Source organism: Abramis brama (assembly GCF_963993115.1).
Source record: "Abramis brama genome assembly, chromosome: 1".
NCBI classification, from domain to species: domain Eukaryota; kingdom Metazoa; phylum Chordata; class Actinopteri; order Cypriniformes; family Leuciscidae; genus Abramis; species Abramis brama.
The window spans coordinates 8,633,394-8,657,027 of record NC_139963.1 but is presented as its reverse complement, the minus strand read 5'-3'; the positions used below and the strand labels follow the sequence as shown (position 1 = coordinate 8,657,027).

Sequence of the window (23,634 nt, the reverse complement as noted above, 5' to 3'; positions counted from 1 at the left end):
GTTTTTTCAACTGGCTCTGCAGTAGATCGTGTAGCACGTCACCACGTTCAGTTCAGTTTGGGGCGGAGCTTGTTTTTAGCGGAACTCACGTGACTCATATAATGAAAGCGAAAGCACAGCAGTCGTCAGCTACTGTAGACGCCATTTCAGAAGATTCAGAAACACAAATTTCTTCATGGGTTACTGTAAGTTCGTTAAAACATTTTTAAGCTGTATTAATACGGAGCATTTACTCTAAACATGTCGAACTTAAACTCAAACAAGGTCACATGTCACACTTTGATCGATATACAATCGAAACTCACTTCACGGAAACTGTAACAGTGAACGATGTTTGATAATAATCATCGATTTTTAACAGGATCATTTAATATGTTATTTTGTAATATTATTTTTAGTCTTATTTACATCGATCCTGATTTGACTTTTTATGTGAATTGTTAATCCTTATAATAACTATTTGGGGGATAAACACGTAAACATAGAATGTACATTAATGCTTTGAGACAAAAATAGATAATGTTTAGACCACTGAAAATATGAAAATATGAAGAAAGTATAAATGAGGGCCTGTCCCAAGACCCACGGTCTTTGCACTTGATGTGTGAAGTTTGGGGAACTTTTTATTACATACCCGATGAGAAACACATAAAATACAAGTAACTTTTTATATATTTAGATGTATTTACTTACTAATATCATCTTATAAATGTCTGTTCAGCAGTTCCTGTGTGACTGAAGATACATGGTTAATTGAAGTGGTTCTAATTAGGTCATGATAAATTAGGTTATTTAGCAAAATACATACTCATCTCAGTACCCATTAATTATGCAACACTTTAAATTTTACAACCAAATTATATAATATCCAATTAATTTAGTCTTTCTAAAGGAAAATAAGTTTTTCTTGACATCTCTCAATTTTTCAACTCAAATTCCTGAGCATGAAGGGATACGCTTAGCCTCAAATACTGCTCCAATGGGATATATTAGAGTGTGTGGATTTAGTGTGTGTTAATGTGGCGCTGAGCTTTGGCATTTATCAGACCTGGGAGTCTGGGACAGTCTTGTATATTTACTTCTTTTGAGGATTTTAAAATTCCTGTAACTCCCCTGTGATTTAACTTAATTATCCAGTAACAAATGATTTTAATACAAAATGACCTACTGTTATTTTAAAGATCACACAATATTCAATAGCAGTTTAGGAGATAAATACATTGAAAACTGAACACTTTTTTGGAGTAAGGAATAAGTATGTGGTAATCAGCTGATGAAACGTGTTATTCACACACACAAGACACTTTTTTTTTTACAAATCAAAAACATCTAGAAGTAGCACAACTGAATAAAACAAAACACATGCCTGATGTTTCATTATAAGTTTAACTGTTTTTGTTAACTGACACTATAACTGGGAAAGGCAATGATACGGACAAGAGGTCAGACGACTGAAGCTTGTGTTGAAAAAAGCCCAATCACACTGTGAAATTGACTCTATGCATTAGAGACAACTGTGATTTATTCTGGTGGTGTTTCACTCTATTGGGATGAAGTACAGAAATACAGACAGTCTGCTGTACTTTGATTTCAACTGTGAATTTACAGAAAATTTAAATTTTTAATTTACTTCAGTGTGTCAAATTCAGTTATGTATGTTATCTGTATCCAAAAAACAGGTCTGAAATCAAGTCTCTCATCTAGGAGGAGGAGGAGGAGAACTGTCCTTGTAAAATGAGTGTGTGTGAGGAGAGAGAGGAGGAGGAGGAGAAACTGCCTGTAAAATGAGTGTGTGTGAGGAGAGAGAGGAGGAAGTGTCTGTTGACATTCAGAGAGCAGAAACTCCCGTATCCAGCTGTGTGTCCATGAAGAGTAACCACTCCATAATGGATCCCCCTATGTTCAGTAATGGACCATATCCAGTATCCAGCTGTGTGTCCATGAAGAGTAATCACTCCATGATGGATCCCCCTATGTTCAGTAATGGACCATATCCAGTATCCAGCTGTGTGTCTATGAAGAGTAATCACTCCATGATGGATCCCCCTATGTTCAGTAATGGACCATATCCAGTATCCAGCTGTGTGTCCATGAAGAGTAATCACTCCATGATGGATCCCCCTATGTTCAGTAATGAACCATCTTCAGGATTCAGCTGTGTGTCCATGAAGAGTAACCACTCCATGATGGATCCCCCTATGTTCAGTAATGGACCATCTTCAGGATTCAGCTGTGTGTCCATGAAGAGTAACCACTCCATGATGGATCCCCCTATGTTCAGTAATGGACCATCTTCAGGATTCAGCTGTGTGTCCATGAAGAGTAACCACTCCATGATGGATCCCCCTATGTTCAGTAATGGACCATCTTCAGGATTCAGCTGTGTGTCCATGAAGAGTAACCACTCCATGATGGATCCCCCTATGTTCAGTAATGAACCATCTTCAGGATTCAGCTGTGTGTCCATGAAGAGTAACCACTCCATGATGGATCCCCCTATGTTCAGTAATGGACCATCTCCAGTATCCAGCTGTGTGTCCATGAAGAGTAACCACTCCATGATGGTTCCCCCTATGTTCAGTAATGGACCATCTTCAGGATTCAGCTGTGTGTCCATGAAGAGTAACCACTCCATGATGGATCCCCCTATGTTCAGTAATGGACCATCTTCAGGATTCAGCTGTGTGTCCATGAAGAGTAACCACTCCATGATGGATCCCCCTATGTTCAGTAATGGACCATCTCCAGTATCCAGCTGTGTGTCCATGAAGAGTAACCACTCCATGATGGTTCCCCCTATGTTCAGTAATGGACCATCTTCAGGATTCAGCTGTGTGTCCATGAAGAGTAACCACTCCATGATGGATCCCCCTATGTTCAGTAATGGACCATCTTCAGGATTCAGCTGTGTGTCCATGAAGAGTAATCACTCCATGATGGATCCCCCTATGTTCAGTAATGAACCATCTTCAGGATTCAGCTGTGTGTCCATGAAGAGTAACCACTCCATGATGGATCCCCCTATGTTCAGTAATGGACCATCTCCAGTATCCAGCTGTGTGTCCATGAAGAGTAACCACTCCATGATGGTTCCCCCTATGTTCAGTAATGGACCATCTTCAGGATTCAGCTGTGTGTCCATGAAGAGTAACCACTCCATGATGGATCCCCCTATGTTCAGTAATGGACCATCTTCAGGATTCAGCTGTGTGTCCATGAAGAGTAACCACTCCATGATGGATCCCCCTATGTTCAGTAATGGACCATCTCCAGTATCCAGCTGTGTGTCCATGAAGAGTAACCACTCCATGATGGTTCCCCCTATGTTCAGTAATGGACCATCTTCAGGATTCAGCTGTGTGTCCATGAAGAGTAATCACTCCATGATGGATCCCCCTATGTTCAGTAATGGACCTGCTGTGACCTCTGACCTTGTGTGAGTATCATGAAGCTGCACAGCAAAAACTCCAGTGTTAAATTAACACTCCTGGGAGTGTATATGAGTCCACATTCAAGAGTGTAAAGTGTTAAAATATGAGTGTTAAATTAACACTCAAGAGTGTTAAAGTTAATCAGATAATTAAGTGATTAATTGAGTGATGATTGATCATTATTGAAGACACCTAATGTTAACTTGCAGAATCGCTGAAGGAGAAAATCTCAAATTGTAAGCCACCATTATGGCGATGTGTGTTTGCTTTTATATGTTTATTTGCCTAATATGTTTACTTTAGATTTTGTTTGGCTGTTGTATCTGAGTTATAACTGCCAGAAGAACAAAGTAAAAAGTGCTCTGATGGTGTTGGTTATATTATGAAAATCATCATTTGAACTTGATCACTGAACTCACTAAGATCCTTATTTCTGACGTAGATTTATTTTGTTGATCACAGAATAACTGTGATTCTGCATAAATATCCAAAATTTTAGATATAATACAAAGGATTTCTTAAGTTGTTTAAAAAAAACAACAACTTTCTTTTAGGCACACACAGACGTCAAGATTCAGTCTATGCATCTCAACAATGGTGAGGAGCAGAATATTCAATTAGGAAAAGTAAATTACATAGACAATTCAGATCATAATATATTCATACCGCAATGCATGATGGGAGCCATTAATGAGTTGTGATTGGTGGCAGCCACTGCAACATGCTTTATTATTGTCACCATTGTTGAGATTCACAGGCTGATTATTGATGTCTGTGTTTCTAAATAAATTCATTTGAAAGTCTTTTGATTAAAACAATGTTTATTAACTATTTTGGATTATATGAAAAATACTGAAAATCATATGCTGTAGATTCACAGAGCTGCTGTAATTAACAAGTTAAACCAAACTCTCAAATCTCAATAAGCTTCATTTTTTGGATCACAACATGATTATGTCACAACATAACCAACACCATCAGATCACATTGTCTCTTTGTTCATCTGACTGTTATAAATCAATAACAGCAGACAAGCAAAATTAAAGTAAACATCTAAGGATCAAGAGCCCAACTAAAGCAAACACTGATCACCATAATGGTGACTGCAATTTGTGATTTTTCTCCTTCAGTGATTCTGCTTGTTAACATCAGGTGTCTTCAATAATGCTCAATCATCACTAAACTAATCACTTAATTAGCTCATTAACTTTAACACTCTTGAGTGTTAATTTAACACTCATATTTTAACACTTTACACTCTTGAGTGTGGACTCATATACAGGAGTGTTAATTTAACACTGGAGTTTTTGCTGTGTGCTGAACTGTGTGCTGAACTATATGTAGTGAAACTTGAATTTGAAATTACTTAACCTGCTGAGACAATCACAGACGTAACTTTCTCTGAAATGTTAGTAAATCACTTTGTAATGAAAAAATGAAGAAATATTAAGATCTGTAAAAAATATTTTTCAACTCTGGTCGACACACTAATGTTCTTAAACCCGAGTTCACACTGCACGATTTTAGCCCCGATTTTCAATCGCGAAATTTTGCGAAATCACAGACAAATGCCCAGAGGCAAATCAGTGCTCGTTCACGCGAGAGACAAACATGCAATTTTACATTATCAAAGAAATGATCTAAAAGAAAATCGTTGAGTCGTGAGATATTTGGCATGCTAAATATCTGGAAAATCTTCCTGTGTGAAATGTGTTCTGACTGAAAATTACATCAGTGATGTTCTACAGCCAATGAGAGATCAAGATACAGGGCAGCGGGAAGTTCGGGGAGAAGTTATAGACCAGGATATCAGAACACATAAGCTTTACAATTATATCTCAAGCTTTACAATTATATCACAAGCTTTACAATTATATCAAACAAAACACAAACATTTGCACATTACAACATTTGCACATTACAGCACATTACAAAATAATTTATTTACCCCCAACTCTCTTTGCAGAACACACAGTCCTTGCTCCCCGCATCTCCCCAACCATTTCCTCCTACATAATCTGTTTTTCTTTTTCTCATTTTCACTGCAAATCAGCGCACAGACAATTTGGATTGCAAGCTTCTTTTTTTTTCAAGGCTACCATTTTCAAGGCTACCCCTGTCAATTCACGCAAAAGCATGGGAATTATGATACCGGGGGTTTCAGAGTGGGTACTAAAGACAGTGAAACAGGGCTATTCGCTGCAATTCGCTCACAGACCGCCGCGCTTCACAGCACGGGTCGAAACATTGGTGAACCTAGAAGTAGCATACCTACTTCGCACCGAGATAACAAATTTACTGAGAAAAACAAATTTACTGAGGCGGTGGAACACGTCCCCTTAGCCGAGAGCGAGTCAGGGTTTTACAGCCGTTACTTCTTAGTACCAAAGAAAGACGGCGGACTCCGTCCTATATTAGATCTCAGACGTTTGAACAAAGCTCTGATGATACGCTCGTTCAAAATGATCACAACCAGACAAATCGTTCGAATTCGACCGGGGGACTGGTTAAAATCAGTGGACCTGAAAGACGCTTATTTTCAGATCCAAATAGCAGCCCGCCAGAGGCCATTCTTGAGATTTGCCTTCGAGGGCCGGGCTTATCAGTACACCGTCCTTCCCTTCGGCCTGTCTTTAGCACCTCGTACATTTACGAAGTGCATGGACGCGGTGCTAGCACCCCTCAGACGACGGGGCGTGAGAGTCCTAAATTATCTGGACGACTGCCCAGTCGGAGGAAGAACTGGTATTACACAGGACATTACTGCTGGCCCATCTGGATCAGCTGGGTCTCAGAGTCAACTGGACCAAGATCATTCTATCTCCCAGCCAGAGAATATACTTTCTGGGGATAGAGCTGGACTCCAGTCTTATGAGGATGCGCCTGACGTGAGAACGCGCGGAGGCAATCCAACGCAGCAACATTCACTGTAAGGAAGAATCTTCCCCTCAGAATGTTTCAGAGGATGATGGGTCTCTTGGCCTCAGCCTCAACGGTGCTGCGGCTGGGTCTGTTACACATGCGCCCTTTTCAGCTGTGGCTGAAACGGCGCGTACCAGCAAAAGCCTGGAAGGCAAGTTTCGCTTCGTCTCACGGCGAATCAGAAATGCGTTGCAGCTCTGAAACCGTGGATGAGAACCGGCTGGTACCAGACCGGTGTGAACATAGGCGCCGCCTCATAAATCAAAGTAGTCTTGAGTCTCGACAGACGCCTCCAACACGGGTTGGGGCACCCTGTACGAAGGGAGACCTTCCATGGGCCTGTGGACAGATGCAGAAAAGCGTCTACACATAAACTGTCTAGAGATGAAAGCGGTCGAAAATACCCTTCAGTTTTTTCTCCCTGTGTTAAAGAACCACCACGTTCTGGTGAGAACAGACAACACCTCAGTGGTGTCCTATATAAATCGCCAGGGCGGCCTGAAGTCCCGGAGCCTTCTTGCAATAGCAAGACGCCGCCTCATATGGGGCCAATACAACCTGCGCTCGCTGAGAGCGGAGAACGTCCTGAACGTGGGCCCAGATATGCTATCCAGGGCCAAGCTCTCCCCAGGAGAGTGGTCTCTGCATCCTATGACGGTGCAAAATATCTGGGACATTTTCGGCAGAGCAGAGGTAGACCTGTTCGCGTCACAGACCAACGCTCACTGCCCAATATTCTTTTCAAAAGAAAGGGACGCGCTGGCCCAAAACTGGCCCAGGCGCCTTCTCTATGCATTTCCCCTGGTCGCCTTGTTACCACAGGTAATCAAGCGAGTCAGGGAGACCAAATGCTCTATACTCCTGATAGCCCCGCTAGAACTAATGGAACTGGGGAACACAGCTCCATGGCCAATTCCGCTGAGGAAGGACCTGTTGTCCCAGGCCCAGGGTGCAGTTTGGCACCAGTACCCCAAGCTGTGGGCCCTACATATGTGGGCGATCAACCTTCACCATTTCACCTCCCAGAGGGAGTGCTGAACACAATCACACAGGCTAGAGCCCTGTCTACTAGACGGCTCTATGCGTCCAAATGGTCAGTGTTCGCTGAATGGTGTTCAGCTCATGACTTTGGTGAGGTAGCGGTGGTGCTTTCTTTCCTGAAAGAGCTGTTGGACAGCGGTAGAACCCCATCCACGCTCAAAGTGTATGTGGTGGCTATAGCGGCTTTCGCGAAGCCCGCAAACGGCCAGTCACTGGGAAAGAACGACCTCATAATCCGTTTCCTCAGGGGTGCTAGGAGGCTGAACCCTCCTCGACCACCCTCGGTTCCAGCGTGGGACCTTTCCACGGTCCTTGAGGCCATGAAGGGTAAACCATTCGAACCATTACATGCGGTGGAACTAAAATACCTATTCTTCAAAACCGCTTTTCTGTTGGCGCTAGCCTCAGTAAAGTGAGTGGGAGACCTACACGCGCTCTCAGTGAGCGCTACGTGCCTGGAATTTGGGCCTAATGACTCTAAAGTTATCCTCAAACCAAGGCATGGTTACGTCCCGAAGGTGCTTGCGACTCCGTTCAGAGCACAAGTTATTTCCCTTTCGGCACTCCCTACGTCCGATAGTGAGACTGGGATTAACCTCCTTTGCCCAGTGAGGGCTTTAAGGATTTATGTGCAACGCTCTGCCGCCTTTAGGCAAACAGAGCAGCTTTTTGTTTCGTTCGGTGGCCGCGTCAAAGGGTTGGCCATCTCGAAACAGACCCTGTCCAGATGGATAGTGGATGCTTTCGCGTCAGCCTATGCTTCCAAGGGCCTGGATTGTCCCTTGGCACGCACAGCGTTTTACATGGGGTTCCCGTAGCGTAAGCTAAACTTATGCAACACGAGAGTACTCTCGTAAGAGAACGACACTCGGTTACTAACATAACCTCGGTTCTCTCTAGAGAGGGAACGAGTGTTGCGTACGCTGCTGTGCTTGTGCTGCATTATGGTTTCGCTTCACTCGACTGAAATCATAATGCAACATCAGCGGTGTGGTGGGTATTTATAGGCTTGTGGCCACACCCACTTTGGTGGGTCATGACGTAGTGCGGGAAGGCTTCCCATTGGCGCTGGAGTCATGCCAAGTTGCGCTGATAGGTTGCAGCAGTTGCTACAGAGCAGCCAATAGGCGCGCAAGCCGTCTCGCCTAGGTCTGCCTACTGCAGCAAATGCGTTTTACATTTTGGAATTACATTAAGGATAATTTAATTCTCGAGAAAAGGAGTTTTCCCGTAGCGTAAGATAAACTTACGTAACACTCGTTCCCTCTCTAGAGAGAACCGAGGTTACCTTAGTAACCGAGTGTCGTCGCGTTCCATTGTGAAATGTGCACACAGCAGCAACTGAATGTTACCCCGGATAGTCGTGCAGGGTGAAAATAACAGTGACCCGACTACTTTGAAAATCGTGCAGTGGAAACTCTGCATTAAGGTTACTAGAAAGCTACAGACATGTGAGTTTTTATCAGGGTTGGAGCAACACTCATCAGGACTGACGTTGGCTTCGCCTGCAATAGATGATAGGCCTACAGTCTAAAAAACACTGGGTTAAAAACAATTGGGTTGTTTATTTAACCCAGCATAGTTGATTCATTTTTAATATTCATTTTACTTTTTCTTTTTTTTTTACTTCATACATGAATTAATGTCTACTGATGAACTTAAATCCTCTAAATTTAAAAAAAAAAATACTCGATACAAACACTGGCTTGCGTATTTTACAGTATATAGTATATTTTAAATAATTTTTAATTCATATTGCCAACATTTAAGCTTGTTTAACAAATATTATCAGTAAAAATGGAACATTTATAAGTAATTCAAGTGTAATCGACCAGTCTCTGTTGTCCGGTTTCCACCGTAACGGCGCTGGATCTCGTGCCGGCACTTGTGTCGTGTTCAGCGGGGGAACTTCTAACTTCAGACCGCTTCCCTGCATTTCACTCGTAGCCGAAGTATGCTGCGACTGGCTCCATAACCTGGCCATAAACAAACAGTGTACAGTTCTGAGAACTATTTTGAATAAAATCATATAGTTTTTGCAAGGCATTAGGCGCTTCCATCACACGAAAAGACTGTCGTGAGTCACGCAACACTAGTGTAGTTGACTCACATCGCGCCCCTGTATGTTGCTTTGCATAAAATTAAATGATATACAGCACAATATCAAATTTATAGATAAAATAAAATGTACACAAACCTGTATTTTACCGAAGACATGCACCATTTTGACGGAGCTGCACTGCTTTCTCTTGAAGAGGTCGCAAAAAACCTGCGATAAATAACTCAATCCCTGGGTTGTTATGTCTGACCCAAGATCTGGGTAACACAAGAAAACTACCCAAACACTGGGTTGTTATGTCTGACCCAAGATCTGGGTAACACAAGAAAACTACCCAAACACTGGGTTGTTATGTCTGACCCAGGAGCTGGGTAACACAAAAACTACCCAAATATTGAAAAAATAACCCAAAAAATTACCCAAAAGGCTCAACCCAGGATTTCGGTAGAAAAAATAACCCAAGATTTTTTAGCGTGTAGTCTTGGACTCCAGATAAGTAGTTAGTCTCATTTGCCTCTCACCTGGCACCCCTATTCTTGAACACAGACTGGAAAATCACAAATCCAAACTTAAATGGTTGCTGAACTTAATGTGCTGCTTTAAATTGATTTTTCTTTTCTATTAAATATAAAACCTGTGCCTGGGCACTCTAAAACTGAAAAAGCGGTAAATCCAACCAAGTTGTCTTTCAAGTTTGTCCCAAGCAATCAATATGCTCTGGGTGTTTGAGGCGCAGTAGCCAATATGGCCACTAGGTGACATTCAAACTCCATTTAGTGATTTAAAACCTCAAGAACGCTTTGGACCACTGGCCTCTTTTAATAGAAGACACATAGGATTTTATTGCTGAAGTGAAAGCAAGCAACAATTAAAGTAAAAATAAAACAAAGTTATAGTAGCTTAAATTAAGATACTTTTTGTGAAGAAAAACATGTCACAGCAGCACATACCACACAGTAATAATAATAAATAAAAAACATTCACAACAATAACCATTATTTTCCAGTATCAGTTCCGCAAGGCATTAAGATTATATTATATACGTTATGTCTTAACAGATGAATACGACTTTGACCCTTCTTAGACTTGTATTGTATTATCAGAACAATCAAAGTTTGCTTGTTATTCAAGTTTACACCCAGGTACTTATATGATGTTACAGTCTCAATTTCCATCCCTCGTATGTTTACTGGTACAACTTGTTAAGGATATTATGTAGCCTACTAAAATCAACCACAATTTCCCTCGATTTACTAGCATTTAGCCTAAAACCGTTTATCTCACACCAATCCACAAAACTCTCAAATAGCCTCCTAATACTCACCCTCATCACGGTCTGTTATACAGAGAACAATTGCTGAGTCATCAGAACATTTCTGGAGGTGACAGGTTTCAGAGTTGCACTGAAAGTCTGATGTATAAAAAGTAAACAAAAAAGGAGCTAAAACCTTTCCTTGAGGGACTCAGTACTGCACTTCACTACTTGAGATACACAGTCATGCATTCTCACATACTGTGGTCTGTTTAGGAGATAGTCAGTTAACCAATTGACAATACTCTGATGTTCTCCATCATTCATCTCCATATTACATGTAAGTAGTGAAGGCTGTATAGTATTAAATGCACTCGAGAAATCAAAGAACGTAATTCTGACGATGTTATCCAGAGTCTCTAAGTCTAAATGACTTAGTGATTAGTGTAAGAGATAAATAATTACATCATTTACCCCAACACCAGTTTTATAGGCAAACTGTAGTTTATCCTCAGCAGCATTCATTACCTGCTTAATATGGTTTAATACTAATCTCTCAAAGACCTTCATCAACTGCGCTGTTAAAGCAATTGTTCTATAGTGTGAGAACTCTGAGGGGGTTGTTATCTTAGGCACTGGTACTATACATGATGTCTTCCATAAAACAGCTTCCATCATTTATTTTGCCTTTTTTTGGCCTGACAGTGTATGTTTTTATTGAACATTGATGGGTCAACGCATTTTGGTAAAATAAATCATTAAAGTGGTTTCTTTTGATTAAAAATCTTATAAATGTAAAAGGGGCCTTTTACCACAGACCAGGACTTCAGCAAAGTTTGTACTATTTTCTGTTTATTTTGAGAAATAAATTAAATGCAATTTTATCATTAAAATATTGCCTAATCATTTAAAAAAAACACTATTCAATTAAAAAAAAACTAAAGATTCTGCAAGCTTTGAGATCCCATAAAAAATATTTTACAGTAGTAACAATTTTTTTGATAATTTATTATATGAAATGATTAATATGATGGTTTCCTTATAAATATGGGGGAACAAATGGAAAAGTCAGCCAGCTGTTAATTATTGAATTGTTTTTTTTTTTTTTTTGTGCCTGTAGCCTCAACATTAGGGCCAATTACCAAACTTCACATAATATTCAGAAAAACTGTTGCTTAAATTACCTTGAACAAAAGCGAAAATCGTTTACAAGACCTTTATCTCAAAATATATTCAATAACTGTACCGATTCTCAACGGCAAATTAAATCAATAACATTTTAAAACCATGAAATATTAGATTAATTTTGCACAGAATCAACTTTGCGCTTATGTCCGTGATAACATCAAGAATCAGCCAAATGTCCATGTGAAACGTGGATGTTTATAAAGTTTTAGATCTAGTTTAAATCTAGTGGTTTAAAGGATAATAAAATCAAATGCAGCTTTTACCCCGGTGGCCTTTAACCCTGTTGTACCCTACTATTAATAAAACATGTTTTCTCTCTAAAACTAATACAAATACTGCTCTATAAATTACAGAAGTATTGACGGGGTTAATTTAACGGAGCAGACAAATAATCTGCATGGAAACTATTTGAAATATTTCTGTTTATTTCTCATGATCAACAACAGGAAAAGAAAGAGAGCAGCTTCTCCAGTATCCAACTGTCTGACCATGAAGGCCACAAAATTCAGTGATGGAGCAGTGACCTTTGACCCTGTGTGAGTATCATCATGTAGGGTGAACATGAACACAAAATGCACAAAGGTTCAGAAAATTTTACATTTCATATGGCTAAAGTTCTTTAACAAGTATAACAAGTAACAAGTGGAAGTCAAGATGTAAAGAAAGGAATTGTTAAATAGTGTTTTCTTATGTTTCTCTCTGCCATTTCTCTGTTAGACCTCCATTTACACAGGAATGAGTTTTGTTACATGTGTTGCATCAGTGTTATATTGACAATTATCCTTAAAATTAGTGATGTACTGAAATGAACATCACTTTTTTTTTTTCAATTTTGATAAAAACTGAAACAAGAAAATTCTGGTTAGGAATAAATAAAATCAGTGATTTCCAATCTGGTTGTCATGACAAATTCCTGGACGTGCCACAAAATCTTTGCTCATTCCAGTATTATCAATATTTATATGTAAATGTAAGTTTTGTAATGAAACACTGATCGATCTGCCATAAATCAGCCAATAATAACTTCCTATGAATCGACTGATTGTCTCTAAATTTGCCAATCATATGTTGATGATACAAAAAATGCAAGACTGCTCAAACCAGACAGTGAGAGCAAATATGAAAGAACTTTAAAAAAAAAATAGGATTCATATCAGCTGATCAAGGAAATCTGTGATCGGTATAAAATCTGTGATTTTCTATTTCTAAAGGAAAGGTGGCAGGTTATTTAGACAAAATCTTCTCTGACTTTTCAAATGCTTCACTTGGGGCAAAGGGGACATTAATGTGCAACTAGGAAATGCAGAAACAAACTGAGTTTGCAGTCTCTTATAATAAATCACCTACCATCAGTCATTATTTACGTGTAAATTAATTACATGTAATCATTTCAGATGAACACTGCTTTTTTTCCATGTCAGTGCTTCTGTTATTTAAAACAAAAAATGGTTTGTGGTTTAAAGTTTCTGCCAAGAATTATAGCATTTCTCTTTAATAAAAACTTGATGTCTCCCTACTTTAAATATGGAAGTCATTATCTTCCCCCAAATGCCTGATTTTAAGAGCTCCAACCCATGTTCAGTGTGCAAATTTCACAAAGAAAAAATTTGGTTAATTGTACCTGAACTTTAAAGGGGAACATTTATGTGAGAAGTTTAGTTATATTTTCGGTTTATTATGAAACTGTTGTGGGACAGATTAGACTATGGTGGGCCGCCACAATCTAGTTAATGATTGGGAAACACTGATGGGTTAAAAATATCAGTGCTTGTCTGTTAAAGCAAACCCTACTCATTAGGGGTGTAACGGTTCACAAAATTCACGGTTCGGTTTGTTACTTACGATACAGTGCACTGTTAGACCTTACCGGGTTTTTTTACAGTAAAATACTGGCAACACTGTTGCCAGTAAAATACTGTTAATTGTACAGTTCTTTACTGTAATCTAGTTTGTTTCTGTAAAAATGCACTAAATTTATAGTTAACTAATTACACTTGCAGAAACCGACTGCCTTAAATTGACCAACTGTCATTTAAATGTATTAACTTAAATTTATAATGCATTAATAATGTGAGCAAAGTATTACTGTGAACTTCTTTCATTTGAGACCACTAAAAAACTATTGCACATAAAGAGATTTCCACTGGATCAGCAACTACACAGTCACCGCCTGTTAAATAAAGCAACATGCAGCAAATCATCAATGTTTGTAGATCTTCTCCTGGACTGAAGCACAGGCTCTACTCTTCTGCACAACGGTGACCCAAAAAACAAGATTTTACAGTAAACTACTGGCAACAGTGTTGCCAGTATAAACCTGTTTTATAACTTACAGTTTATTACTGTTAAAATACATTTTGTGGGTGTGTCTTTTTTATCTTACACAGTTAACCCTTTCAACCCCTCAGGGAAATCCACACTACGAGTAAAAAGTAACGATGCAGTGAGATAATTAAGGGAATATGTAAGTGACTGTAAGCAGAATCACTGAAGAAAAGAGAAACACAAGAACAGAAAATAGAGAAACACAATTACTACGACTGACTTCCAGCCATTACACATTATTACACTTATTATTAACCAGTATGACTTTATTTCATTCAGTCATACAGAAGTTGTTATTGAGATGTTTAATTGAAAATGTTTGGTTTGTAGTTACCACTATAGAGATCAGTGCTTGCTTTAGTTGGGTTGCTGATGCTAAAACATTAATTTTTTCCTTTGCTGCTTGAGCTGTGTTTTTGTGCAAGTCACACTTGTGCACACACACAGTTTATGAATGATTGCGGTTATAATGATTATGATGACAAAATCATCATATTGCCTGTTCATTCACTAAAGAATTCATTCTCACTTATTCAGAGTTTAATCCTCAATCGAAAGTGTTACATTACCACCACTGTGAAAACGCAGCAATAAGATACAATGACTCTTTTTTTTTAAACACATGATGCATAACCAGAGAAACAGAGCTACACTGTGTTTTAGAAACACCGAGATATCACAATTTAGCACATGAATCTCAACAATGGTGGCAATATTTCTTTTTTATTATTATTATTATTCATGCAGCAGTGCATGCTGGGAGTTTTATATTATCCTGGAACCCAGCATGCATTGCGACATGAAACTTTTCACCATTGTTGAGATTCATATGCTGATTGTTGATGTCTGTGTGTGTCTGAGCCAAGCAGGAGTAAAATAAAATTGAATGCACTATATGATTACAATATTCTTCAGAAGACTTGATTACAGAAATATTGATTTCATTTTGTAGATTCACAGATACATGCTAAATATGAGATAACTATAATTTCAATGATTATATACAGGAAAAATCTGAAAATCAGGCATGTCCAGGATGATTGTGACATCATCGCAAAAAAATAAAAATCATCTTTCTCTTGACTTTTTCTTGCCATAACAAATGTGTTTTATAAACTCACTGTTACAGCAGCCAGAGAGAGATGAATGGTAAGAAGTCCAGGGACAAGAGACCAACTAAAGCAAATACTGATCTCCATCATGGTGACAACAAACTTTATTAATAACTAAATCTCTGTTAATTCTCAACAAGAACTTTTGTACATGTATGAAAGAAATAATCGTAAACTGGTTTGTAAACTGGTTTCACACTCAGTGTGGCTGGAAGTCAGTTGTAGTTTTTGTGTTTCTCTTTTTTCTGTTCTTGTTTCTCTGTCCTTCAGTGATTCTGCTTATCAGGTGTTCATCAGTGTCTCAATTCACTCACTTCTTTTCATTCAACTGGACTATATTAGTGAACTAATGTAGAGAATAGTGAATGAGGGTATAGGGTGTGATTGGGAAAACAGCCTCTGAGTGTCGACTTTGAGCACTGTTAATTCACAGTATATTCCTGTAGGCTACTTTTATTTTCTACGGTATATTACTGTTTTAATGGAAAATGGTATAATATTGTCAGAATTTTACAGCAAGGGTTAACAGTGTGGTATTACGGTTCGGTACATTTTCGATACAGCAAAAAGAAAGGAATGCCAGAGAAATTTCCTTGATTTTTAAAAAGGCGCATAAGGTGATTTTTGGGCACACAAGCAGAAAATTTAGGGCATACCTTAAATCAACCGGCAGCGCAGTTATTCACATTTTCCCAAATTTTGACTTTATTACTGACAAATGCCTTGGTAATAAATAGACTTAAATTACAGAAATTACAATGTGCAGTTTTATTTTAAGTTTGCAAGGCTCCAGATTAACAATTTGAGGGCAGCATTTTTATTCATAATGTCGAAATAATAATTCAAATAATAATAAGCAAAACGATTAAGAAATGTATATTTGGGAGTGGAAATGGCAGCCACCTACTGGTTGCAATGGTAATTTGTTGTCTCTTTTAGGGCTGTGCGATATAGCTAAAAAAATTATCATGATATAATGTTTCATAACGTTCGGAATCGATAATTATTGACATTTTATATAAACTTTTTTTTTAAAGACAAATAGAAAAGTTTGAATTTAAATCACTGTTTTTTATTTTATTAATCCACATTATTAAGGCAAACAACAAATTATATTAGTTTTAGCAGTCAAAAATAAAATCTAAACAAAAATATCTTCTTTATGTCTTATATTAAGTTAGAAAAAGGAAGCGTTAAAGAAACTCTTGAACTTAAAATGTTACAAAATGTGTGCAATGTAAAAGTGTAAACGTAGAACAATCAAGGCAAACTTTGAGGTAGATCAACCTCTGTAATAAGTAGGGGTGTAACGGTTCACAAAATTCACTGTTCAATATGACACAGTGGTGTCACGGTTAGATACATTTTCATATAGATATATGAAATATATACATATATATAATATATAAATATATAATATATAATAATAATAATAATATATAATATATAATATATAATATATAATATATAAATATATAATAGATATATACATATAGATGCCGCCCCTCTGCCTTAGTAGTTGAGCACGGACACTCCAATGTTTGGGTAAGATGATTCATGGTGATCTTAGATCACAGACAATGTATTGCCTGCGATAATTAATGCGATATTGCTCAGCTTGTCAGTGAACTACAACTCTGTGTTAATGCCGCTTCATCTGAAAGCAGGCGATGGCGATTTACTACTAATCAAGGAACCTATGGGGTGAGATTTCGGTCACAATTCTGCGCGCGCAAGATCACATTTTGAGCGTGCAAAAGGGCATTTCGCACGCGCGTGAATGAGTTTTGCGGAGAAATGTTCGTCTCGCAGATAAGAAAATATTGCGAGCGAACGAAAATCAATTTTGCATTTAAAATAAGTATTTGGATGTGCGCGGACGTTCTCTTTCGCGTGTGCAAAGTTTCACTTTCTTGCTCCTTTCATACCAGCCGTGAGCGCTCTCTAAGCGCAGACGGCTCGCTTGCTCAACACAACCCAGCGTTACAATATGCCATAATTCCAGCCAATCAGAGATGAGACTGCTAAATTCTGATTGGCTGGCTTGAAAACCAATCACAAGACTCCCTGCATCACCGACTGCGGAAGAGAACTAGTGCAGTTGAGTAAAGTTGTCGAACTTCCCGGGTCAATAACTCGTGAGCTAAACGTTGTTGCTGCACAAATAACACCTCTTTTTAATCGTAGTAATGTAGACAAGCAGCTACAACCTAATTTTCCTCCAAACGAGCTTTCCCTCGCAGTGGACAAAATACATTGATCTCTATGTGCAGGCGGCAGCGAGACAGATCCGAAGGGACCGTCTGAAAGTGCAAAACCCGAAAAGCGTTACTACGAAAACAGTCAATAACTTCACTGTCACACACTATAGTGTCATCAAATTCAGTTCACACATCACTGCTGTCCTGATGGTTATACTACAACACTTATTTTGTATAAATATCGTTTTGCGTATTTTTTATGATTATTATTTATGAAAAATATTCAAAAACTTCACTGTAATTCACTGTATTGTTGGCAAATTCAGTTCACACATCACTGCTGTCCTGATGGTTATACTACAAGACTTATTTTGTATAAATATCGTTTTGCGTATTTTTTATGATTATTATTTATGAAAAATATTCAAAAACTTCACTGTAATTCACTGTATTGTTGGCAAATTCAGTTCACACATCACTGATTTCTCCGCAAAACTCAGTTCACGCGCGTGCGAAATGCCCTTAAGGCAACTTGAGGTAAATTATAAGGTCAGAAAAGGAAGTAAAAAAACAGGAAATACTGTTAACAGGAAAAATCCCATTCTGAAAACAAATATGCAACTTTAAGGGTTTCAAATTGATTGTAATGTCAATATTTATTACATTCACAAAATGTCAAACACTAGCGTCTTGAAATATAAGAAAAGTGCAAGTGTAAACAGCTTACACACACACACACACACACTATCTGAAGGGTGATCCTCGCTCCGATGCAGTAACTCTCTCGATGAATGCTCGATCAACATCAGCATCTTGCGAACAGACGGATTTCACCTCAGACGCGCGTCAATTTCGCACTGGACGCGCGAATGGATTCAAAATATTCAAGCGTCCAACTAGACGCGAATTTGACGAGCTATTCGCGTTTGGTGTGAACGCACAGTAACGTGGTGCTTTTTTAAATGTTTGATTGCGTTCGCTGTGTTGTACGACGCGAGGGAGCTTTAAAGAGCTCTGAATCACGGCTTTGCAAACATTGCATTTAACGTTAGCTGTCTTGCTCTGCGGCGTTTCCAGTGTGAAGTATTTACACAAAGCGGACATGTGGCTAGCCGCAAACTGCGGAACGGATTTCTCTCATAACTCTGTGTCTCATTGAGCCGCGCCTCCGTTCAGGAAATCCATTCCGCAGTTTGCTGCCAGCTAGCAGACTCGCCGGCGGGAATGACTTTTGGAGTCATTTCAGCAGACAACGTTAAAGCGCAGACATGACTCATGGATATCGGATATCTCCGCAGGTTGGATCGGGAAAATCCGATACGTGAATTACGCTGGTATCGGTCCCGATACCGATACTGGATCGGATCGGCCCCATCCCTATTCAGGACTCAAAATGGAAGGTCCATAGTACAGGTTTTTAAAAAAAATGACAAAATGACAGTAGTTACAACATAACAATAAAATATACAGTACATAGAAATAAATTAATAAAAAGTCAATAACTTTCACTTGTAATATACAAACAGGAGCGCCAATGTCTCCATAGTCTAGATCAGGGCTATTCAATTAGTTTCATTCGAGGGTCGCATTATCAAATCAAAAAGTTGAGGTGGGCCGGTGGGTTGGTTTGGGGGTTTATCTTATTTATTGAAACATAACAGTTTCAATAAATAAGTTAAAGTAACCCTAAAAAAGTATGGTATTTACTTGGAAATGTGGTTCCCAACAGTAGCTTATGCAAATATATAAAACCATAATAAATAAAAAACTTGATAATTTACAGCTGTGTACAACTATTTTCCTTGGAACAAATAAATTATTTATACAAACTTATAGCTGTTGGTGAGAAATAATAATAATTTTATTTATATTTGTTATGCTTAAATGAAAATATTCTGACAGTGAGACTTGTTAACCACAGGCTACTCACTCCCAATGTATAAAAAATGCCTAAACACAAGTTAAAAACTATACGCACCTTTACAAAGAAACTGACATCATTTCATAACAAGCATTAAAGGCCGTGTTGCAGGGTTAATTTTTCAACGAATTTGTGCAATTTACTTGTTGGTAATAAACATTTAAACTGTTATCCATTGTATTTTATGTTGTTGGGTATCACAAAACGGAATATCATACGAAAAAGTAGGTACTATCTTACAGCGGCTTGCAATTCTCCTTTCCACCACAATGCATTGCATTACGTCACGTTGGGGAGAGAATTTAATAAAGCCCGGCTAGCCCGCCTTGAGAGCATTGAGAGTGACTAGAGAGACGAGTAACTTAGTAGACGAGACGAGAGTATTCAGATAGCGCAGATTATAGATAAATAGATAAAGACATAGACATAGATAGACAGACAGATATAGATAGATAGATAGGCTAGTATAGAGAGAGATAGGCAGACAGCCAGATAGCATAACGTTAGCATAGATAGCTAGCAGCTAGATAGATAAATATATAGAAATATATAGTAGGTAGATTGTCAATGGTGAACTACTGTGTTTGTGCCAGGGACGGATTGACAATCTGTGCGTTCTGGAAAAGTCCAGAACGGCCGTCCAACCGAGGGCCGTCGGCAAAAAAAAAAAAAAAAAAAAAAGTCTAATAAAGCAGTATTAACAGCCAACAGCAGGGGCACTAATATGATCACTTATGCTACGTGTAAAAAACAACAACTGAGGAAGAAGAGTCGGCCTATAGCCACTGACATTTTATAAGGCTGAACTTTTAAATTTGCTTACATTATATTTGAATAGCTGTGGTCTCCAACGTGGTGCCTGTGAGTTGCCCGCTAAACACATTCTATAAATAGCCCCAACTTGCCGTCGGGGTTCCAGACTTCGAATAAATGGTATAATTTTGCGACCTTTCAACTAAACGTTTCAATTTGCACTTTTGCCTCTACAAAATTACCCAACTCTCTTTGATTGTACGCTGTCATTTGCGTTGCGTATGAGAAACATCAAATGGCAAACGCTTAAAAAGCGGAACAAAACTTGTTTGATCTGAGCAGCGCATTATCAGCTCGGCCCAAAAAACAGCGATCGCGGACAAAGCTGATCTCGATCACGCGAACAGTATTACACAGAGCTGCGCGATCCACTGAGAAGCATTTCAATTCAGCGCAGAATTCTCTATCTCTATTATAAACCACAAATGACTATGTGATTTAAGCTTGTAAAAAGCCAGATGAAACAGCGCTGATATTCTCAACATATTGACGCAAAAAAACAAACAAAAAAAAAACAGGCGAAACATTGTTCCGAGAACAAACCAGTTAGAAGACATTACACACCAAAACCTATGAATTAACTATTAAAAATGCTGTTATATTAATACAGTTATGTATAAATGTATTAAATGTAATGCAGTAATGTTTTTGTTTAGAAGTTATGGCAGTTTATTATTTTTTTTTTTCATTTTTTTTTTCATTTATATTTATACTAAATGTTTGGGCTACTGTTTTTGATAACACGTACAATAGGTTTATAGAAAATCAACAAAAAAAACTAAAAAAACTAAACAAAAAAATTTATTTTCATAAGTTTTCAGGATTTTTTTTAAACGCTTTTAAGTCTGAACCAGAATATCAAGATATTTTATTATTTCCCATATGATGGTGAAAAGTAAAAAAGCTTCACCATGTTATGTATAATAAATATTGGAGTATAACAAATAAAAATTCCTTCTAGATGTAGCCCTTGCACACAAAAAGGTTGGAGATCCCTGGTATACAGTAGCCTAACTATATGTTTTATAATTACAAGTTTGTGTAATTTGGGTTACTGTAGCCAGTGACATTTCATTATTTGTATTTTATGGCATTGTACATTTTTTGTTTTATTTGAAGGCTGAGGCTTCATTAATAAACACAACCCCAATTATCATCATTGGTTTTGAGATGTTACTTGCTGTGAATACCTTGTCTGATAGGCTACAGTATTGTGGCATAGTATCAGGACATCCTGGCTAGTGTCTGTCCCACACGGCTAGAGGCGAATGGCCGGATGATGGGCCTATTTGGGAGAAAGTCCAGGGCTGTTTTTTAGCCCCAGTCCGTCCCTGGTTTGTGCTGAGTGTAAAAACTCTGGATGCTGAGTGAGGCACGTCACATCTGGTCACTGGGTGAGCTCCTCGACCAGCGACCAAAACGCACTCACTTCCCTACACAGCACAAGCTTTCTAACGCAGTTTCCATGGGACGGCACCGCCGGTGTTACGGATCAACTGGGGATCATGTTAACTGGGGAAACGCGCGTGCACGCAGATAGTTTTACCTGGATTTCCAGCAGATGTTAGACGGCTACAGATTCGTCTCAGCCATTTTTCACGGATCCATGATTAAAAACGTATGTTTCACCAGTTGTATACACACTGGTGTGCATAATAAAGCGATTTGTTTTTGAAGTGTATATTCCTGCGTATTTGACGCAATTTCAAATAAGTTTAACATACTTTAGTGTCAAGCTCAGAAACATCGCCTATGTTAACATGGGGCATTTCGGTTTCATTGGATGAACAGACTTGTCAGTGCACTTCAGAAGACGTGTAAGAATCTTCTTCTCAACATTAGTGTATCATATTTTCTGTAGTGTGTTGTCATGAGTTCTAATCACAAATAACAACAGATGTAGATTAAATTAAAGTAGCTAGACTACCTAAAAGAAACATAAATTGCAAAGTCATTTACATTTTTTTCAAGTTGCATTTATTGATCTGCATATAGCCTAATTTTATAATGGATCTATTATTTTTTATATAAAAACACTTATCAGCTTATTTTACTCTGCTGATTATATTAAGATCTCTTTTCTGTACAACCAGCTCTGATGCCTCTGTATCCTTTTCCCTGGACATAAAGCAGCTATGCTTATACACGTAGGGTCATGAAGTTAATTATCTCATGAACTTGTAACATTTTCAACAGATTTATAAAATAAAAAATAAATAAATAAAAAATAAAAACGAATTTTGACTCTTCTTCTTTCAGAACAATTCTATACAGCAAATATATAGTAATATTGAATTGTACATAGTGTCGAGCTTTCCTGTAGCTCAAACAGTAGAGCATTGGTGCTTACAACACAAAGTTCATGGGTTCGATTCCCAGGGAAACTAAGACCTGATAAATGTAAATGTGTACTTTGAAACGCAATGTAAGTTGCTTTGGATGGAAGTGTCTGCCAAATGTGTAAATGTACATTATGCTCAGTAGGAGCATGAACTTGAATGTTGTGTATCTAATGTCTTGTATTGGACATGTAGAAAACACTTTGTCTTTAGTGATTAAAGTCCTGTGAAAAACACTGAAAGGCAACCACAAATTGTATTACTGAAATAAGCAAAATATATGATATAGTGATAATGAATTATTACAAATATATACTGATATTCTCTATGGCTAATATTCTCATAGGCCTACTGTCACTAACCTCTTAATCATTTGTCACCTCATACGCATAGCATGACCCTCTCTAAAACAATAGGAAATGCTTTATTGTTTTCTTTTTTGCTGACCTCTTTAACAAAAGAAATATGACACAATCTTTTTATGTAATATAAATTTAAATTATGCCAGTTCTCTTCATTTGACTGGTACCATGAATCTCATTAACATATTCTCTTTACTTGTTATCCATCACATCATGTGCTTTCATTATTGTTGTCTGCTAACCATTAGGAACAGATTAAAAGGTCTATAAATGAAGTGTCATTGTTGTTAGGCCATATACTGCCACAGCAAATGGATGCAATTAAAGTTAGACAAATCAAAAACTTTGCAGGATAACCAATATCCCGACCGCTGCTCAAGAAAGGAGCGTGATTATATAAAGAGGAGATGTGAAAATTTCACAATGAAGGGTGATGGTGTGTTAAATTGTTCTTTAAAAGATAATACAACTGTGACATTTATTTACTAATATAACATGATTACATTAGATGGAGAGCAGCATAGGTATGAAGGCCAAACTGGCCAATGGGTAAGAAAAATGTATACATATACATTACAAAACAAGTAACTGTTCTTCATTAACATGTAACTTAGTCTATAGTTTGTTCTCCCTTCTTTAGATTGAATGTTCAGAATGTGGAAGGTGTG

At 38.1% G+C, this 23,634-nt stretch overlaps 1 protein-coding gene across 1 annotated transcript; it reads left to right on the top strand.

Moving 5' to 3' along the window:
* The first annotated feature begins 96 nt into the window (after positions 1-96).
* LOC311083690 (uncharacterized protein) lies at positions 97-13,416 on the top strand. The gene is made up of 3 exons (XM_084115431.1): positions 97-185; positions 1,680-3,436; positions 12,340-13,416. The coding sequence occupies exons 2-3, from the start codon at positions 1,785-1,787 to the stop codon at positions 12,431-12,433; spliced, it is 1,746 nt and encodes a 581-aa protein (XP_083971557.1). The 5' UTR covers positions 97-185; positions 1,680-1,784; the 3' UTR covers positions 12,434-13,416.
* The last annotated feature ends 10,218 nt before the right edge of the window (positions 13,417-23,634 follow it).

Bases quoted from the DNA above. Each gene is read 5' to 3' on its own strand.
- LOC311083690 (XM_084115431.1), top strand. From the start codon at position 1,785: ATGAGTGTGTGTGAGGAGAGAGAGGAGGAAGTGTCTGTTGACATTCAG. The intron at 3,437-12,339 runs GTGAGTATCATG...GATCAACAACAG, and splicing joins GCTGTGACCTCTGACCTTGT to GAAAAGAAAGAGAGCAGCTT.